Source organism: Pongo pygmaeus, chromosome 12 (assembly GCF_028885625.2).
Source record: "Pongo pygmaeus isolate AG05252 chromosome 12, NHGRI_mPonPyg2-v2.0_pri, whole genome shotgun sequence".
Taxonomy (NCBI): Eukaryota; Metazoa; Chordata; class Mammalia; order Primates; family Hominidae; genus Pongo; species Pongo pygmaeus.
In genome coordinates, this window is record NC_072385.2 from 42,950,968 (window position 1) to 42,968,389 (window position 17,422).

General features: G+C 38.5%; 1 protein-coding gene across 3 annotated transcripts in view; it reads right to left on the bottom strand.

Moving 5' to 3' along the window:
• Positions 1 to 422: 422 nt before the first annotated feature.
• The window catches only part of ANAPC1 (anaphase promoting complex subunit 1), a 117,557-nt gene continuing 100,557 nt past the window's right edge, over positions 423 to 17,422 (bottom strand). For all 3 annotated transcript variants that reach the window (XM_054474990.1, XM_063648552.1, XM_063648553.1), the window contains 9 exons: positions 16,714 to 16,831; positions 15,672 to 15,749; positions 15,246 to 15,313; positions 13,719 to 13,857; positions 11,723 to 11,809; positions 10,056 to 10,151; positions 8,262 to 8,460; positions 3,727 to 3,861; positions 423 to 768 (listed from right to left, as the gene is read on the bottom strand). In XM_054474990.1, the coding sequence (XP_054330965.1) occupies positions 653 to 768; positions 3,727 to 3,861; positions 8,262 to 8,460; positions 10,056 to 10,151; positions 11,723 to 11,809; positions 13,719 to 13,857; positions 15,246 to 15,313; positions 15,672 to 15,749; positions 16,714 to 16,831 (1,036 nt within the window). In that variant the 3' untranslated portion in view covers positions 423 to 652. The remainder of the gene's footprint in view (positions 769 to 3,726; positions 3,862 to 8,261; positions 8,461 to 10,055; positions 10,152 to 11,722; positions 11,810 to 13,718; positions 13,858 to 15,245; positions 15,314 to 15,671; positions 15,750 to 16,713; positions 16,832 to 17,422) is intronic.

Sequence of the window (17,422 nt, forward strand, 5' to 3'; positions counted from 1 at the left end):
ACCTCACTTAACCTTAGTAATCTCCTATATGCCCTACTGCCAAATACAGTCACACAGGGATTAGGGCCTCAATATATAATTCTGGGAGGACACAATTCAGTCCACAGTACTTCATGTTGAGCAAATGAGGGGAAAAATCTCCTTCTCCTGTTTAAGGTGATCATATCATGAGAATGTCTGGCATTGTCACCAGAAGTACAAACTTATTTTAGATAGGATAACTGTGACATCTGAGGAAATGCTAAAGCGCTCTTTTTCCACAGAAAGTAAAACTTTATGACATAGCTTCTTTTAAAACTTCGCATTTTTGGGCATGGTCACTTCATCTATACCACCACAGTTCAAAGACTTTAAAAATCAATATTCACTCCAGCAACCTCTGCTCTACTCTCTAAGTCCAAAACTAAAGCAATCATCAAGAGTTTTGAAAACAAACCAAAAACTTTATTTACAAAAGTAAATTTTAACTTGCTTTTGTATATCATATAATGTTAATGATGACAACAACAGATTTAAAATACATTGAGGTTTGTGCAGCTCATTTCCCCCTAGTTATACCATAAAACTTTATAAACATTGCTTTAGCTTTGATGTTTGGTCACGTTTTTTGTGCAGAAGTCACGTTTCAGGGTAGGTTCACCACCAGACACGGTCACATCACCATTGGCTGTGGATTTCCAAGAAGCAAAGGAGCCAATCTCAGCAAAGCTCGCACTGGCATTTTTAGCTGCTTAAATTTGAAGAGCAGTTCAGCAAAACTTGTGCTCCCTAAAATGGAAATGGGGTGGGAAGGTCACATCTCTAAATAAATTCAGCCATACCTCTCCTTTCAAGGAAGCTTCAGAAACACAATCACGCTTAAAACAGGCATTTTTCCCTTTGAAAATGACTATCCAAAGACAATATTTAAAATTATGAAATTCCTTAATACACTGTAATGTAAGTTGAGTATCCCTTTTCCAAAATGCTTCGGAAGAGAGGTGTTTTGGATTCTGGATTTTTTTAGATTTTGGAATATCTGCATTATACCTACTGGCTGAGATTTCTTTTTTTTTTTTTTTGGAGACGTCTCACTTTGCCACCGGGGCTGGAGTACAGTGGCGCTATCTCGGCTCACTGCAAACTCCACCTCCTGTGTTCACCCATTCTCCTGCCTCAGCCCCCCGAGTAGCTGGGACTACAGGCGCCCACCACCATGCCCAGCTAATTTTTTTTGTATTTTTAGTAGAGATGGGGTTTCACCATTTTAGCCAGGATGGTCTCGATCTCCTGACCTCGTGATCCACCCGCCTCGGCCTCCCAAAGTGCTGGGATTACAGGCGTGAGCCACTGCACCCAGCCCCGGCTGAGCATTCTTAATCCAAAAATCCCAAATCTAAGATGCTGTAATGAACATTTCCTCTGAGCATAATGTTGGCGCTCAAAACGTTTTCGATTTCCAACACTTCAGATTTCAGATTAAGGATACTCAAACCTGTATATGATTTGATAGAATTTACCCATTCTAGACTTCAGAAAGTGACCTATAACTACATGTGAAACTACTAACATTGTTTAATTTTATATATGTATATATATACACATATACGTATATATTATACACGTATAATACATATATATAATTCTTTAAATATAATGTGCAAAAGTGCCTGTCTACCTTCAATTACTATCTAAGTGGTACTTTACTGGTTCTAATACAGTTGACCATTGAAAAACCCTGTTTGTCCATCCTGGACTGAAAAGAAAGTCTATACTTTTAAAATGTCTTCCTTTTCCTTTTAGTAGTTTGACTATTAATGTGACTAGGTATGGTTTTCTTTGTATTTATCCTGCTTAGGGTTCACTGTGGGTTAATATTTAACACCATTTTTCAAAATTCTTAGCTTTTGTCTCTTCAAATATTGCTTCTAACTCATTTTTTCTCTCCTCTTATTCTCTTATTCCAACCCCATGCATGTTTGATTTTTTTTTTTCACGGTTTCCACATGTCTCTTGTACTCTTCTCTGTATTTCCTACCCATTCTTCCCTCTGTGCTTCAGTCTGTTTACTTTCTACTTGTCTTCCAGCAGATAAGTGTCTTCCAGTTCTCTTCAAATAATCCAATACTGAGATCTTCATTTCAGTTACTATATTTTTCAGTTCTAGAATTTCCATTTTAACTCTTTTTTACTGACCCCAGGTTTCTGGTGAAATTCCCTATCATTCCCTCTATTTTCCTGGAAATATCAGACATAGTTATTTTAAGTCCCAGTATAATAACTCCAGTATCTGAATCACACATAGGTCTGTTTCTATTATTATCTGTTTTTTTATTATTATTATGTTTCATAATTTTTGATTCAACACTGAATCCTGTAAACTAAAAATTGCGGGGGCTCTGGGTATGTTTTCTTTCTCCTATGAAGGTTACATTTTCTTCTGTCAGGTGGGGAGAAAGCACACAGATCACCTTAGTTCTGCTCTAGGCTAATTGTAGGTCAAGTCTGCTTGGAGTGAAACTGAATCAGACCAGATCTAAAATTAGGCTAGAGCAGGCTTAGGGCTTGACCATGTATTAATTCACCTGAGGAGCTGGGATACTGATCAGAGCCACTTCACTTTAACAAGCGTTGAATTCCACCCTTTGTCTCCTCAGTCCTATGCTGCTGCTGACATTTTTGCTTACATTTTTGGCCTTGTGGCTTCTGCTAGATCTCTTGAAGTCTTATCCCATGTATATGAAGGCTAAAATTTCATTAAGTAACTCAAGGGAAAGGTATATCCAGAGTCTGAGTTATGATTTCTATTGTTCTCTCCTGCCTGAGACTGTGTTCCTCAAGTTCTAGGCTCTTGGGCAATCACAAACCCAACCTCTGGCTCCTCAGCCCTGCAGCATTGCTGCTTTTTGCTGGCACTCTACTTCTTGTACTATGAACTGGCAAATGCCTTTGGGGGAGAAGCTAGGATGAATATAAAGTTCTCCCTGTTGTACTTCCCTTTTCTTATTTTTTTTTTTAGCTTTTATATTTATTTTTGAGGGCAAGTGAGTCCAATACAAGCAATTCCATCATGGCCATAACTAGAAGTCTCTAGAGAGTAAACTTTTATCAGAGGCTTGCAAAACAGCAAAAAACTAGTAATGTAATTAAACTTCAAGTTTAAATGATTAAATGGAACAATTTTTGCCCTTATCAAAAAATATTTTTTTTGAGAATCTCAAAAAAACTGGGTGCTTAGAATTCATTATATCTTAGTATTCAGCTTAATGGATAAATTTTTTTTATCTGTTTCTATATTCTGAAAAATACAATCAGGTGATAACACCATTAATTTTTAAAACTATTATTAAAAAATTCAAACACAAAATTAGTTGTAAAGCTTTTTAATATTAGAAATTAAGATTATATGTGAGTCTAAAAAACCTAACTGAAAACCCAGAAAGTAAAGAAAAATAGCTTTAATAAAAAATCAATTAGTAAAGAATAATATGGAATATTTAGTTTATTAGTATAGACCAGTGTTTGGGGCTCTGTGAAGAAGAATCCATCCTTTTCTGAATAAAAATGAAAGTTATTCATGTATAAAGTTGATAATTTTTTCTTTTTTGCTCCAAAACAGTCCCTAACAATGACACTGCAACATTAATGAAGAGGAAAGTCAAACTAGGGGCAGTAACTACCGAGAAACTAGAACATAAAGGGGTAGGTAACAGAGGTACTGAAGATAAGACTTAGATATGCAATTACCTTCTAGTCCTATAGGCGGCAGGTGCCGTGGAGCTGGCACAGAGTGGTAGACGAGGAAGCAGGCCAGCATGCTCAGCTGTGATTCCTCCAAGGGCTGCCCGCTGAGGTAGGCATGCACACACATATCACCCCCGACTGTGAGAGAAACAAATGGAACTGAACCAACTGATGACAGAACTGAGAGGCACAAGAAATACCTTCTATTACTTTTTCATCAAGAACTTATTGAACGCTTAAAATATATAAAGCAGGTTCTATAGCTGTTATTGAGGATACTCTGACAAGCTAGACTGAGTCCCTGTCATTGTAGAGTTTAGAGTGCTGCTGGGGCGAGACAGATATTACACAAATAATGACACAAACAAATGCATAATTACAAATTGTGATGAGTGCTACAAAGGTGCAGTGGTCACTGTGGTTGTCTCCCTGAAATACCCCTTGTCACATCCTACCCTCCACCATATATTATATTTGATGGGACTGACTTCAGCTTCAGAACTAGATCCTTATTAGTCTTGGCCAGGGGTCCTCAAACTTTAACATGTACCAGAATCACCTGGAGGGCTTGTTAAACCACAGATGAGTGGGCCCCACTCCATGCACAGAGCACAGAGATTCTTATTCAGTAGGTCTGGGGTGGGGCCAGAAAAACTCCATTTCTAACAAGTTCCCAGGTCACGCTGCTCCATGAACCACACTTTGAGAATCACTGATCTTGGGTGATCAAGGCAATCCCATTCTCCTGATATAGTGTTAGTTCAGAGACAGGCAGACCCAGGCCATTTTTTCAATAAGAGACATTCTCTGCCACAGGGATAGATTGAGGGGTGTGCATGAGATGCAACTCGAGCCAGAAACCTGAGGAGGTACTTAATGACAAGCTTGCTGGAGGCTCCAGGGAAAGAAATTCCCTCATTCTCATCGCAAAGCTCCTAGAAGCAACTCTACTCTTCCTCTGAGTATCATGCTGAGCTATGGGTGAACATATTACAGCCATTTGATTACCATCTGAAAAATGCACTGAGAATACAGTCAAGGCACAGAATGTAGCTGATGGAACCTCAGAGAAATGGAGTTGAAGACACTGGAAAAAGACGACCCTTTACGTGCCTTACCTGCGGACTTCTAATAACATAGGCATACTTGTGTCCTTACTGTTTAAAGGCAGGTTAAGTCAGGCCTTCTGTTACTTGCAAACAAAGGCATTTTGATACAGAAAAAAGGTAGAGAGCATGAGCGGGCAGGCTAAAGATGTCAGGAAAGCTGCCTGAGGTAGACTGGTCTTGGAAGGCCTGGGAGGAAAGGTCATTAAAACTGAGGCTGCATGGATAAATATGAGTTGGGCAGGTGAAGAATGAGAGGAAAAGCTTCTAGGGAGGGAAAATAGTATATTCAAAGGCCCCACAGTGAAAAGGAGCTCAGTGTTTTTGAGTAAGTGGAAGGGGTCAGGGTGGTGTGAGGAGCAAGTGGTGTAAAAGAGGCTTTGTTGAGGAAAACAGGCGCCTTACAGGTAACACAGGTCCTGGTGCCACACAGTAGGGATTTCTTTCATAGCTGAATCAGGAGCCATTGAAAAGCTTTAAGCAGGAGTGTTACATCAGTTTATTCTTTAAAAGACTGTTCTGTCAGTTAACTTGAGATGGTTGGAATGGAGATGAGAAAAAGCAAGGAGGCTATTTAGGAGGCTATAACAATGGTCCAGGCACAAAATAATCATTCTGTTCTAGGTAGAAATAGTAAAATGTGGACAAATTCAAGAAATATCTATGATGAGGATTGAAAGGCTTCAGCAATGGGTCAGCTATTGCAGAGGAGGGGAGAAGGGAAGGAGGGAAAGGAGCAAGGATGACTTCCAAAAGGGTCAACAAAGGAGTGACAGTGAAATGGTGACAAATACTGAGAATTTTTAAAGAGGATTTTTTTAAAAAATTGGGAAAGTATGCTGTGACAAAGTCAAGGGAGGCTCATTTCAAGAAGCAAAATGTAGCTAAAAGCCTCAACATTGTAGAGATGGAGTGAGATGAAAACCGTAGACTCCACTGAACACAGTTGTGAGGATGTCAGTCTACTGGGAGATGGAAACATTTAGGTTTGGGGGAGGCAGCAGAGGGAGAAAGGTTAAGGGAGAACAGATGAGATTCTTCTTTGAACAGCTCATCATGAAGGAGAGCATGGTGGTTCAGCCTCTCTTCGATGACTTTCTCATGTCTACCAGCACTTTGTTTCACTCATTTTCTCTATTGTTTTTCTGTTTTTGGTTTCATTGGTTTCTGCTTTTATTTGCTTGCTTTGGGTTTACTTTGCTTTCCTACTGCACTTGACAAGTCTTAAAAAAAAAAAAAAAAAAAAAAAAAAGGACAATGCCAAAAATTGCATTGCACTCCACTGCTGGTGGGAAAGTAAAATGGCACAATTTGGAAAATTAAGTGTGGCAGTGGGTGAAGGTACAAATGATGCAAAAATAGGAGAATGCTGGCAACTATTAAAATTGGTGTTGGGGTTTATTACACTAGTCTACTTACTTTGTATATTCTTTAAATTTCCATAACAAAATATGAAAAAGTTAATAAAACTTTTTAAAGTTCTTAAACTTGAAACCCGCTTTCCTTGCCCAAAATTATAATTTGAGGAGATAAATACCGTACAAAACATTTATACAGGCCAGGCGCCATGGCTCACACCTGTAATCCCAGCATTTTGGAAAGCCAAGGCACGGGGATCATGAGGTCAGGAGTTCGAGATCAGCCTGAACAACATGGTGAAACTCCGTCTCTACTAAAAATACAAAAATTAGCTGGGTGTGGTGGCGTGCGCCTGTAATCCCAGCCACTCAGGAGGCTGAGACAGGACACTCGCTTGAACTCAGGAGGTGGAGGTTGCAGTGAGCTGAGATCGAGCCACTGCACTCCACCCTAGTGACAGAGCAAGACTCCGTCTCAAAAAAAAACAAAACAAAACCGACATTTATATAATATAAATAGGCTGCATTTTCAGATTAGTGTAGCGATTTAATGGGTTATCTCAGATCTAATGAGTTGTTAGTGAGTGATCCTGAAAGTCCACATATGCATCTGTGATTTTTACACACAAATACGAATGCAATTTCCAATTTTCACTTAATTTACTGTTCTCTACCCCAATGCCAACTGCTAGTGCTTGTAAGGGAGGAGACTATATATTTAAGAGGTTTTGTTTAAAAAAAAATTCTAGTTTTTCACTAGAAAATAAACACATTTTTGATAAATCTGAGTGGCAGGTCAAATTCAATGGAGGCTGACAGCAATGCTGGAAACCACCAAATGCGCTAAAGAGCAACAAGACAATCAGGGCCCTGTTTTAGAGAATGTTCTAATCACTGCCAAAGTTCCATACATTATATGAAATGTGCAAATCAGGGAATCTGCAAAGATTTAAGGAAGTATTTCTTATCAATAGCAAAGGTCTGCCATAGGTGATCAAATGTTAAAATGAATAAAAACGAAACACCAAAACCTTTCAAATAACACGTTTTTCCTCAAAAATGAGGATAAAAATGACTATCAAAAAAATTTTGAAGCTATATGATCTTTGAATCTGAACAGGAAATGACAAATAGAATGCAGCGTTTAAATATAAACATGGAGAGTCTGAAATCAGGCTTTCCAAGTATATCCCTCACAACCTGGTTTACAATTTAATTTTTTTCAGAAATTTATTTCCTAGTGTTACAGGTGGATAGTTTTAAACTGAATTATATTCAAATGCTTAGGGTCTGTTGATTACTACTAATAGTTTTCACTAATCAAAGCAAGAATTGTTTCTACTACTATTACTAAGGTTAGTAGTAACCCAAAGCAAGCAACTGTCAGATATTTACTAGGAGCATTTGAATGAACTAAAAAGAATGAAAAGATCAAGGAGTCTACTCCTGAAAATCAGTTTCAGGTGTATTTAACACATAGATATATTTCAATAAATCTAAAGGCCCCATCACTTGCCTCATGTAAGTCAGAATCACTTCTACACTGTCAACGAGTAACTACAATTTCCTTGCAATCACAAATCCTGCTGATCGAAAGCCACCACTGTGACATCACATAGCTGTGCGGTCCCAGGTTTTCAAAACTGAGTTGGTACAACAAGCTCACTCAGCAAGCACACGTCAACTTCTACATGTACATGGGGTGCCAGTACAAAAACGGGATGACTGCTGGCCTCAGGAAGGTGACTGGCCACACCCCTAGGAAACAGGAGACAGAGGCACTGGAAAGGAAATGTGATCTGATGCTAGGGAAGAGAGAAAAAGGTCCTGAGCACGAAGTGGCATTTACCAATGCTATAAATATTATCTGCCTGGGTCAGATGTATTTTACTAAAGAAGCTAAAGTAGACAATCAAAGTCTAATTCATCTAGCTGGAAACGTTAAATCTATAGCCATTCTTGCTTATACTCAGATTTATCTTGCTTACCAATGAAAAAAAAAGTTACAACAGAAAAGCCTGAATCGAATGTATCTCAAAAGCACAAGAGCGCTATGCTACAATGCTACTATTACCTTGTAGCCACTGGTCCAGAGTATTATCGATGGTACACTTCACAACAGGGAGGAATTCCGAGTTCATAAAGAGCCCCCGCTTAGGGTGGTTCTGCAGCCGCTCCTGATGGCTTCGGGAGCTGAAAAACTCTAACACCAACTTTATCTGCCACAGTTCAGAAGTCTCAGACATTTCTCTTCTCCCAAGTCTTCTTATAGCCTTGAAGAGGAAAGAGGACAACAGTCTATTTAATCAAAGAGTGCTCTGTCTCTTCATCAGAGTTGTAGACTGAGTATTCTTTAAATGTGGCTCCTAATTATAAAGGGTCGGGGGGTGGGGTCCATTCTGTGTTTTGATGCAGTCTGCCCACAAAGGAGCCGTCAATGGGTACAGGTGCACGGCTCACCTCCTTCAATATGGCCCTACATGAGCAGCTTGCAGGGAAAAGTAACAAAGGTGAATGAGCCATTCTTGGCTCAACAGCTCCGAATAACCAAGGTCACAGCCAGTCACCTCTGGGAAACTCAAGCTGGGTACAATGACATGGCAGAGATCCCAGGGGGTAGAGGGCAAGAAGAACGCTACTAATAATACTGCCCTTGAGATCCATCTGCAAGTCACTACAGCTGCAACCAGAGAAGATATTCATGCATAAAGACCTGCCGCCCATGACTGTAAAGATGTGAGGGTTCAGAGAGTAAAAAGACACATTCTCGGCCAGCAACTTAAAAACACAACTTGTTATTTGGCTGCTATACAAAGAGGCACTGTGAGAAGCAATGCCAGCGTGGATACCATATATCCATACTTTCCAACCAAAAAAGGGTGGATTCCAGACAATAATGGCATTCTGGGCCTACTTAGTTATATTGGAACTTGGTTTTTAATGATGTTACTTAACACTGTGTGTTTTCTGGTTTGAGGGAATTATCCTCTGACTAAATATATGTTTCCATTCAGCTTTTTAGCAAATTATTTTTACCATTAAAGGTTATTTCTCTTAGACATTGAGTCTCAGATGCTTAGCTGTGAACTTATTATATTCACTTAAAGAGCTGTTTAAAACTAGATTCTGGATCTCACCCCAGAAATTCTGATTCAATAGATGAGGCATGGAATTAAAGGATCTGTATTTTTAAGATACCAAGGCAAATTTCTGCCAGGTTAGAAAACTACTGGCTTGGCTTAACTGCAAATCTGGGTCTGAAAGATATAATACTGAAAAGGTCTATGTATTACTAATTTGCCTAAAGTGAATAAATTGGTCTGATCCTTTAAGAACATTATTAAGCATTATTTTCTGCATTACCTCTTTAGGCTCTTTTAAAATAGCAATAACAAGAGAAATTAAAAAATGAACTCCAACGCCTAGATAACTACATACGGACTCTGTAACCTCTTGCAAGCTTCATCACATAGGTCTAATTTCACAGTACTGCCATCACTAGGGCTCTGTTCACTAACTGCTCACATGCAGACTTCTACAAAGAGGCATTGCCAGGAGGGAGGCAAAAATAAGATGGGAGAGAGGGAGGGAGTGCTCTCCTCCTCTCCTAGTCAGGGGAGACAAAAGGGAGGAATGGGAACCCTTAAAAGGAAGACAGCCCCCCAAGGGGCACTCCTGTCAACATAAAGCCCAAGCTTTTTGGATTTTTGAGAGCTTTCAAATTTTATATGGTTTCCTTTCTTGAACTTCCAAAAGCAAATGGGAAACTAAAAGGAAGGACACTAGGAACCTTACCACACTATTCAGTGAGTTACTTCAACTACAGGACAAATTTCACCAGAATTGGTATAGGTTTTTGGATCCATACCTGATCCATTGCTATGTACGCAGGCAACATCTCTGGGGTCTCCTGGGTAACACATTCATAGAGTACTGAAGAAAAGAGATCCAGAATTTCCTGTTTCTGCAGAAAATCAGAAGTTTTGTAGCACAAAGTATATTCCAAAATCAATTCAAAAACCAATTGTATAGCACTACTATGGCCCATTCTTAAGTTTTATAATGAATGACATAAAATTAACACTACAATCTTTTAAAAAAGCCACAGCACGTGTAACGTTAAACATTAATAAAAAAAAAATTAAGTCCCAAGAGACAGTTAAAGGATAGCAAGTGCTACAGAAGAGAGGAATGGACCAAACTAGGATAAAATGAGTAGACAGGACATCACAGAGCTATGCCTTGGGTTGGGCTGGAAGAGTAGGATCCAGAAAGGAAACAGAGTAAAAAAGCTGCAAGAAAAAAAACACTGACCAGAACAAGTTTAGGGGAGGCGGCAGAGTCAAGTCCAGCTGGGGTTAAGGGCGGGCATGGGCTTTATTAGAGACCCGTGACCTGCAGTGCACAGCCCAGCTCTTACTAGCTGTGTGATCTTGGGCATGTGACATCTCACAGTGGCAGTTTCCTCATCTGTAAGCCCAGAATGATAAAATACCTATCCTCAGGGTCATAATTAAATGACATTTAAGTATTAGCAGAGTATCCAATGTATAGTAAAGATTCAATAAAAAAGAGAGGGGAAGGTTATTTCACTTAATCCTCAAAACAATACTGTAAGGTAGGTTCTATTATAATCACTTTTAGAAATGAGGAAACTACATTTTGGAGAGGTTGAGAAATTTTCTGAAGGCAATATATGCTTGTAGACAATAGGCTATCAATCCTAGATATCTAATTCTACATCCAATCTTTCCTTGTCTGTATGGTGGATTAAGTCAAAGATCTGGGCCAGGCACAGTGGCTCATGCCTATAATCCCAGCACTTTGGGAGTCCAAGGTGGGAGGATCATTTGAGCCCAGGAATTCAAGACCAGCCTGGGCAATATAGTGAGACTCCACCTCTACAAAAAATTTTTAAAAAAAAAGTAGCCAGGCATGGTGGCTACATGCCTGTAGTCCCAGCCACTCAGGAGGCTGAGGTGGAAGGAAGGATGGCTTCGGTCCGGGAGGTCAAGGATGCAGTGAGCCATGATCACATCACTGCACTCCAGCCTGGGCAACAGAAAAAACCGACGCTGTCTCAAAAAACAAAAAACAAAAAAATAAAGAAAAATCTGCTAAGCACCCTTGGAATCTTGAAGGTAACAGGTGTATGAACAATAAAAAGAAGGGTTATAATATACAGAGGAAACAGTTAATGAAATTACTTAAAAATAAGAGAAAGGTGGTAAATACTGAAAACATAAAGCAGAATATGAATGGGCATCATTCTTGTAGATGACAGAAACTATCATCTGTCAAAACTGATGTCTTATAAATTTTAAGTTGTTTCTTCTATCAAGGTAGAAAGTTGCTGGATTTAATAGTTTTAGGCTATGCAAATCTATACGTGCCAAGCAAAAGTCACCCAATGTGACTGACGCATGTCATCAATCTCAAAGATAGATATAGATAGTACAGATGTTTTGGGTGACCCATGCATAGAAATAATAACAAATTCTAGTCGTGGGGCTCGGCAAACCATAGAATATATACCTGACCCATGTTCACAGTTGGCTTGCAGAAATATTCAGCAAATGACAGAAGTGCTGGATCAGAAGTGAATGCTGAGATTGTTTCTGGCTAAAAAACAAACAACCACAACAGCATAAGATAACAAAAGATTATTTTCCTTACGCTTAAACTGTAATACACGCAGTTCTAACAACTCTACCTCCCCTTTGTCACACAACATTCCCAAAAAAACCCAGATGATGCAAACTTGCCTCATCAACCTGTTCTGCTAAGAAGTTACAGGAAGCTTTTGCACAAGTTAACATGAGCTACTAATTTATCAAAAGGCCAATAGCAAACAGGTCTTCCTGTTTACACAACTCATCCAAAAAAGGCTTTTCCCTCCTTCACTGACTAATTAAAAAGCCTACCAGAAACTAGAATTGTTACTGAAAAGGTAAGGAAAAAAGAATATCACTCAAGCCAGCCACAAAAAGATAAACAGTGTATGAAACCACGTATATGAGGTACTTAGTATAATCAAAATCACAGAGACATAAAATAGAATGGTGGTTGCCAAGGACTAGGGGAAGTAGAATGAGGGGTTATTGTTACAGGTATAGATTTCAGGTCTGCAAGATGAAACAGTTCTAGAGATGGATAGTGGTGATGGTTGCGCAACAATGTGAATGCACTTAGTATTACTGAACTGTGACTTGCAATGGTTAAGACAATAAATTGTGTGCATTTTACCACAACTTTTTAAACTTGGGAAAAAAACAGTATCATTCAAGGTTCAAGACTGAAAATGAAATATGAAGGTATTACTATTTTCCACTGAGGTTTATATTTTATTTCTGAACTCCAGTAGGCAGGAAATTGAAATAGCTTTTAATTTTTATATACTTTCTTCATTCAAACTCAAGTCTAAACTTATCTATTTTCTTCACAAATTGGGTTAGAGTCTTTGAAATATGCTCTAATTTTTAGAAGAAGCAATACTACAAATTTAAATTAAACTGTGTCCAAAAATCTTTCAAAAGTATTTCATAAACAATTTACTGAATACTGCCAAACCAAATTCACCAATGTCAACCCTGGGAACTATTTATACATTTCAATCCTGGGAACCATTATAAAGGCTCGGTCATAAGTAACTGACTAAAATGAAATATGAGTTGAATTAAAATAAACTGCTGTCTCCGTACTTGGAAGAACAAAGGATGCTAACTCAGTCCTCTGGCTGCCACTCATCCAGTCCGCCTGCCCCACTTTTGCCGTCTAATTACTCTTTAGGGGCCTAACTACTTTAGACTACTCTACTTTGTATCACCAGCAGGGACACAGTTGCTCATGGAATTACAGAAAACTGAAGTTAAATTCAGAAGTCTTAATGCCTGATTATGGGACAAATTTCTTGTGTTGGAAACTTATCTGAGTCAAGAATATAGAGCAAAACATGTGCTGACCCCACTATGGGAATGAGATTGCTTCCTACCCTCATTTATCGTAACTATTTCCTTATTTCAAACACTACTGCACTGGCAGTCAAGTACTGTGCAAATAATAAAGCAAACTAATAAAAGAAGTCTGAATCTGTCATTAGTTTATCCTCACCAAGATTAAGGAAACAAATGGTGGTTTTTAAATGGAGTTAATAATTGCTAGCTTGCAAAACTCCTTTTCTATTTTTGCTATGAAATTAAGTAAATCTTCACCAATTTGAGGATCAATAATAAAATCACTATTTGTTACAGTGTCAAGATATGGTGTGACTGTCCTTGCTGCTAAATGTAAACATTAACTTAGAGTATTTTACTTTATTTTATATATATATATAACTTATTATATACAATATTTTATATTCATTATATTTTATTATGGCCATCACATAAAAAGCAAACAGAGCCACAGTCAGTTTTTACAATCTGCAACAATGAAAAAGGAAGCAGATCCACCTTTAAAGTTTATAGCAATGGGCGAGGAAGCCAGCAATTTAGAATTCTTTCTTTCCGTTTTTACCAATCAATAATACTACCTTGAAAGCCCGGGCTTCAGAGTTCCTGTTAGCAACAGTCTGAGCCAACAAACTTTGCCATCCCATTGGATCTTCTTTGTAGGAGAGCTGACCTGCCCGGAGTTTAACATATAAAACCCCATCCTTGGAAAGGATGGACCTGAAACAAAAGGAATGAATTTAATATAAGGTATTATTGGCAGTTCTTGGCTGGAAACAGTGTTTTCCCAATACCATGTTCACAGGAGATGAAGCTTTTACCATTTTCCACTAAGGTAAATGATTATTTACTGTGTTTAAGATTAAATCAGTCCCTATGAGAAAGCCTAGAATAAAGTTCTGTTTTTCTTTGGTGTCTAGATTCATGGAACTTGTTAAATGAAGAAGGCACTTTGACTATTGGCTCAATTACAAGCTTCAAAGGTAGCATTTTGTCTAACATTTCTTTGTATTCCCTATATCCCCTAGCTCTATGCCTAGAGTACATGAGGTACTAAATATCTATTAATTGGTTTGCAGCAAGAAGAAAATAATGCTGCAAATCTAAGGACAGAACAATACAGAAAACAGCCAATATATAGTCTGGAAAAATTCACATTGGGACCAAACTATAAAAACTTTTACATGCTTGTTAAACTTCCTTGAAATTTAAAGGCTTAATTGACATGCTACTTTAGGTATAAATGTATCAACACTCTAAAATAATTGCATGTGATTATTTCCACCCAAAATAAACTGGGTGAGTAGTATACATTATCTACAATAATCTTAAATTTAGGAGAACTTTCTAGCAAAAGAATGGTAAAGAGATGCAACAAAAGATGTGGTCTGACAAACACTGATTAATAAAGTTCTTTTGTGGATGTACAAATCAGTTTTACTTTCTGACATGGTTAGGCTCCGTGTCCCCACCCAAATCTCATGTCAAACTGTAATCCCCACATGTCGGGAGAGGGACCTGGTTGGGGGTGATTGGATCATGGGGGCAGATTTCCCTCATGCTGTTCTCATGATAGTGAGTGAGTTCTCACGAGATCTGATGGTTTAAAAGTGTTGCACCTCTCTCTCTCTCTTGCCGCCATGCAAGACATGCCTTGCTTCCCCTTTGCGTTCTGCCACGATTTTAAGTTTCCTGAGGCCTCCCCAGCCAGGCGGAACTGTGAGTCAATTAAACCCCTTTTCTATATAAATTACCCAGTCTCAGGTAGTTCTTTATAGCAGTGTGAAAATGGACTGATACACTTTCTTAAACTAAATCTTATGTTAATATACCAAGAGACAAGTCCATTACTGTCACAAGGAAGTCAGTGCAAGTTTCTCAATAAATAAATATTTAGGGTTGGAGTTTGAAATTAAAACTTTCAGTTTCTAACTCAAGTCCTGTTTCAAAGATATAGACTGTTTTACAGAAGACATACCCTACATATAGTCTTGAATGAGATTAAAGGGTGATGAGTCACATTCCAGATAATAATCTATAATTTATACCTTCTTATATACTTCTATTCACTTCCTAAAAGGTAAATTTGAAAAATTTAATGTACTTACTTCAAGTGTTGTGTTCCTTTGCTTAAATCTATGAGCAGTTCCCAGTATCTTGGGCCTTTAACTTTAATCTGTCAAGATAAACGCAAACATAGTTGACCCAAAGCTGAAAAATATGCTCATCTGACAAACTGAAACCTATGTTTCTCAGAGGAAACAATAACAGCCAGAAAGAGGCATCTGGAGGTTAACAAGCTCCATTTCCAGACAAAAAATGAATGTAAATCATGTTCTGAGGCCACCTAAGCTATCAATAAAGATCTCTAAGACAAGACTTGCTCTATTCTTTCTGACTTTTCCTCCTGCTGCAGCTTTCTTATCTGCTACAATACATGAAGAAAGCAGAGGCTTTTATTTAGCTATTTTTAACACTATGCCATTCTGTTGAATTGACCCCTTGGACCCAACTCCTGACCACGCCCAGCTTACCTGCTTTAAAAGATGGAGTTCTGGAAGAAGGGTAGGAGCCATCAATTCTTCTTTGGTTTGTTCATACCACTGAGTGCCCTTTACAAATGTAAAAGTCCAGCCACAATTCACTAGGTAGTCAGTGGAAACAACAAAGAAGAAACATCTCCACGCTATACCTCCCCCCATCCCCGCAGTCCATACAGAGACCTTTAAATGGCATAAAATCCTCTCTGGTACTCGAATCTTGAAGGACTGATGTCTAAATTCCTCACAGGGTATGTGTCCTTCCCACCACTTCTAGCCTTGCTCCTCACGGGCCAGCAGGACCGAAGGCCGTGCTCCAATGCTGCTGGGTTTCTGCACATTGCCTTCTCCGCTGGGAAGGAGCTCCACTCAGTGGGCCAGGCCTACTCCAAATACTGTCCACTGTTGACAGCCTCAACCCCATAGTTAACAGCTAAAGCGAGGGTGCTTCTCTGCTTCCCCTGCATTCCACAGACATCTCCAATTATCACCCTCTATTCCCACTGTATCCATGCCTGGCTCCCCAGGGGATAGAAGATCCTTAAGGAAAATGACAATGTCATCTCATTTTGTACCACAGAGCCTAGCACAGTTTTGAGTCACAGAAGGTACTTAATAATTTGCTGAATGAAAGAAGGATATAAAACTTGTAATCTATTTATGCATCTAAATGAAAACTGTCATCAAATACACAATTTTGGGTTTTCAAGTTTCAGCTAACAAATCTAAGAATGGGTCTAACTCAATCAGTTATATAAAACACTACTGTCAGTCACATAAAGTTAACAGGGACATTTTCAAATTATAAGCTCTAAGGACAAAAGAGTAGCTGATGATCCCTAAAAAGTGATACCCAGAGAATATAAATGAGCATGAATGGCCTGGCAGGATATACGATAACTTTAGAAGCTTCCATTTTTATGAAAGTTCAATTCACTACTTATCACCTTTTACTGGACAACACATTTGAAATATTATGACCTGCAAAGATGGATGAGTGGTAATAAAATTACAAGTAAATGATAGGGAGAGATACCTTGTAGGTAACTTCTAAGAGGGCATAGCAGGGCGTGTTTGTGTCCACATCCACAGGCACTAGAAGCCTGGGCTCCGCGGCCAGCACATAGAGGTGCCGGAGAGCCTGGAGATGATATCTGTTCACAAAAAAGACAGAGGGTGGGTAACAAACAACTGTAACGATATGAGCTCTGCAATCTGCTGTTGCCTATAAGCTAAGACAGGACAGAAGCTCAAGTAATATCTTCAAATGAACAGAAATCTTAAAGGCAGATAAGATTCTATTAAAAAGTAATGGAGAAATTATCTTTTAAAAATTTTACATAACTGATCCTTGACCCAATAATTCTTTACTTTAGTCTTCACAGTGAAGAGGTTTTACAGGGAGGTAAAAAGTGTCATAACATGAAAATATTTACTATCAAACTGACCACTTATAAAATCAATCACTCTCAAAAATCCCTTTCTACTTAACATAGGCATCTGTTTTTATCTTCTCCGATTTTTTTTTTCTTTTTCCTTAAGGATTGATAGGGAAGAAGGGGGAAAATACGATGTCAATTCTTCTCAGACAGCAAAGATCTTCTACACATACATACTTGCACATACATATACACACGTCCTTGAAACACAGTACATCAAACATCTATGTGGGTATGGCAATATTTTTCTTTGGGGTTCTCAAAAAGTTTTTTAAACTTTAAGATTTCTATTTTAGAATGTAAAAA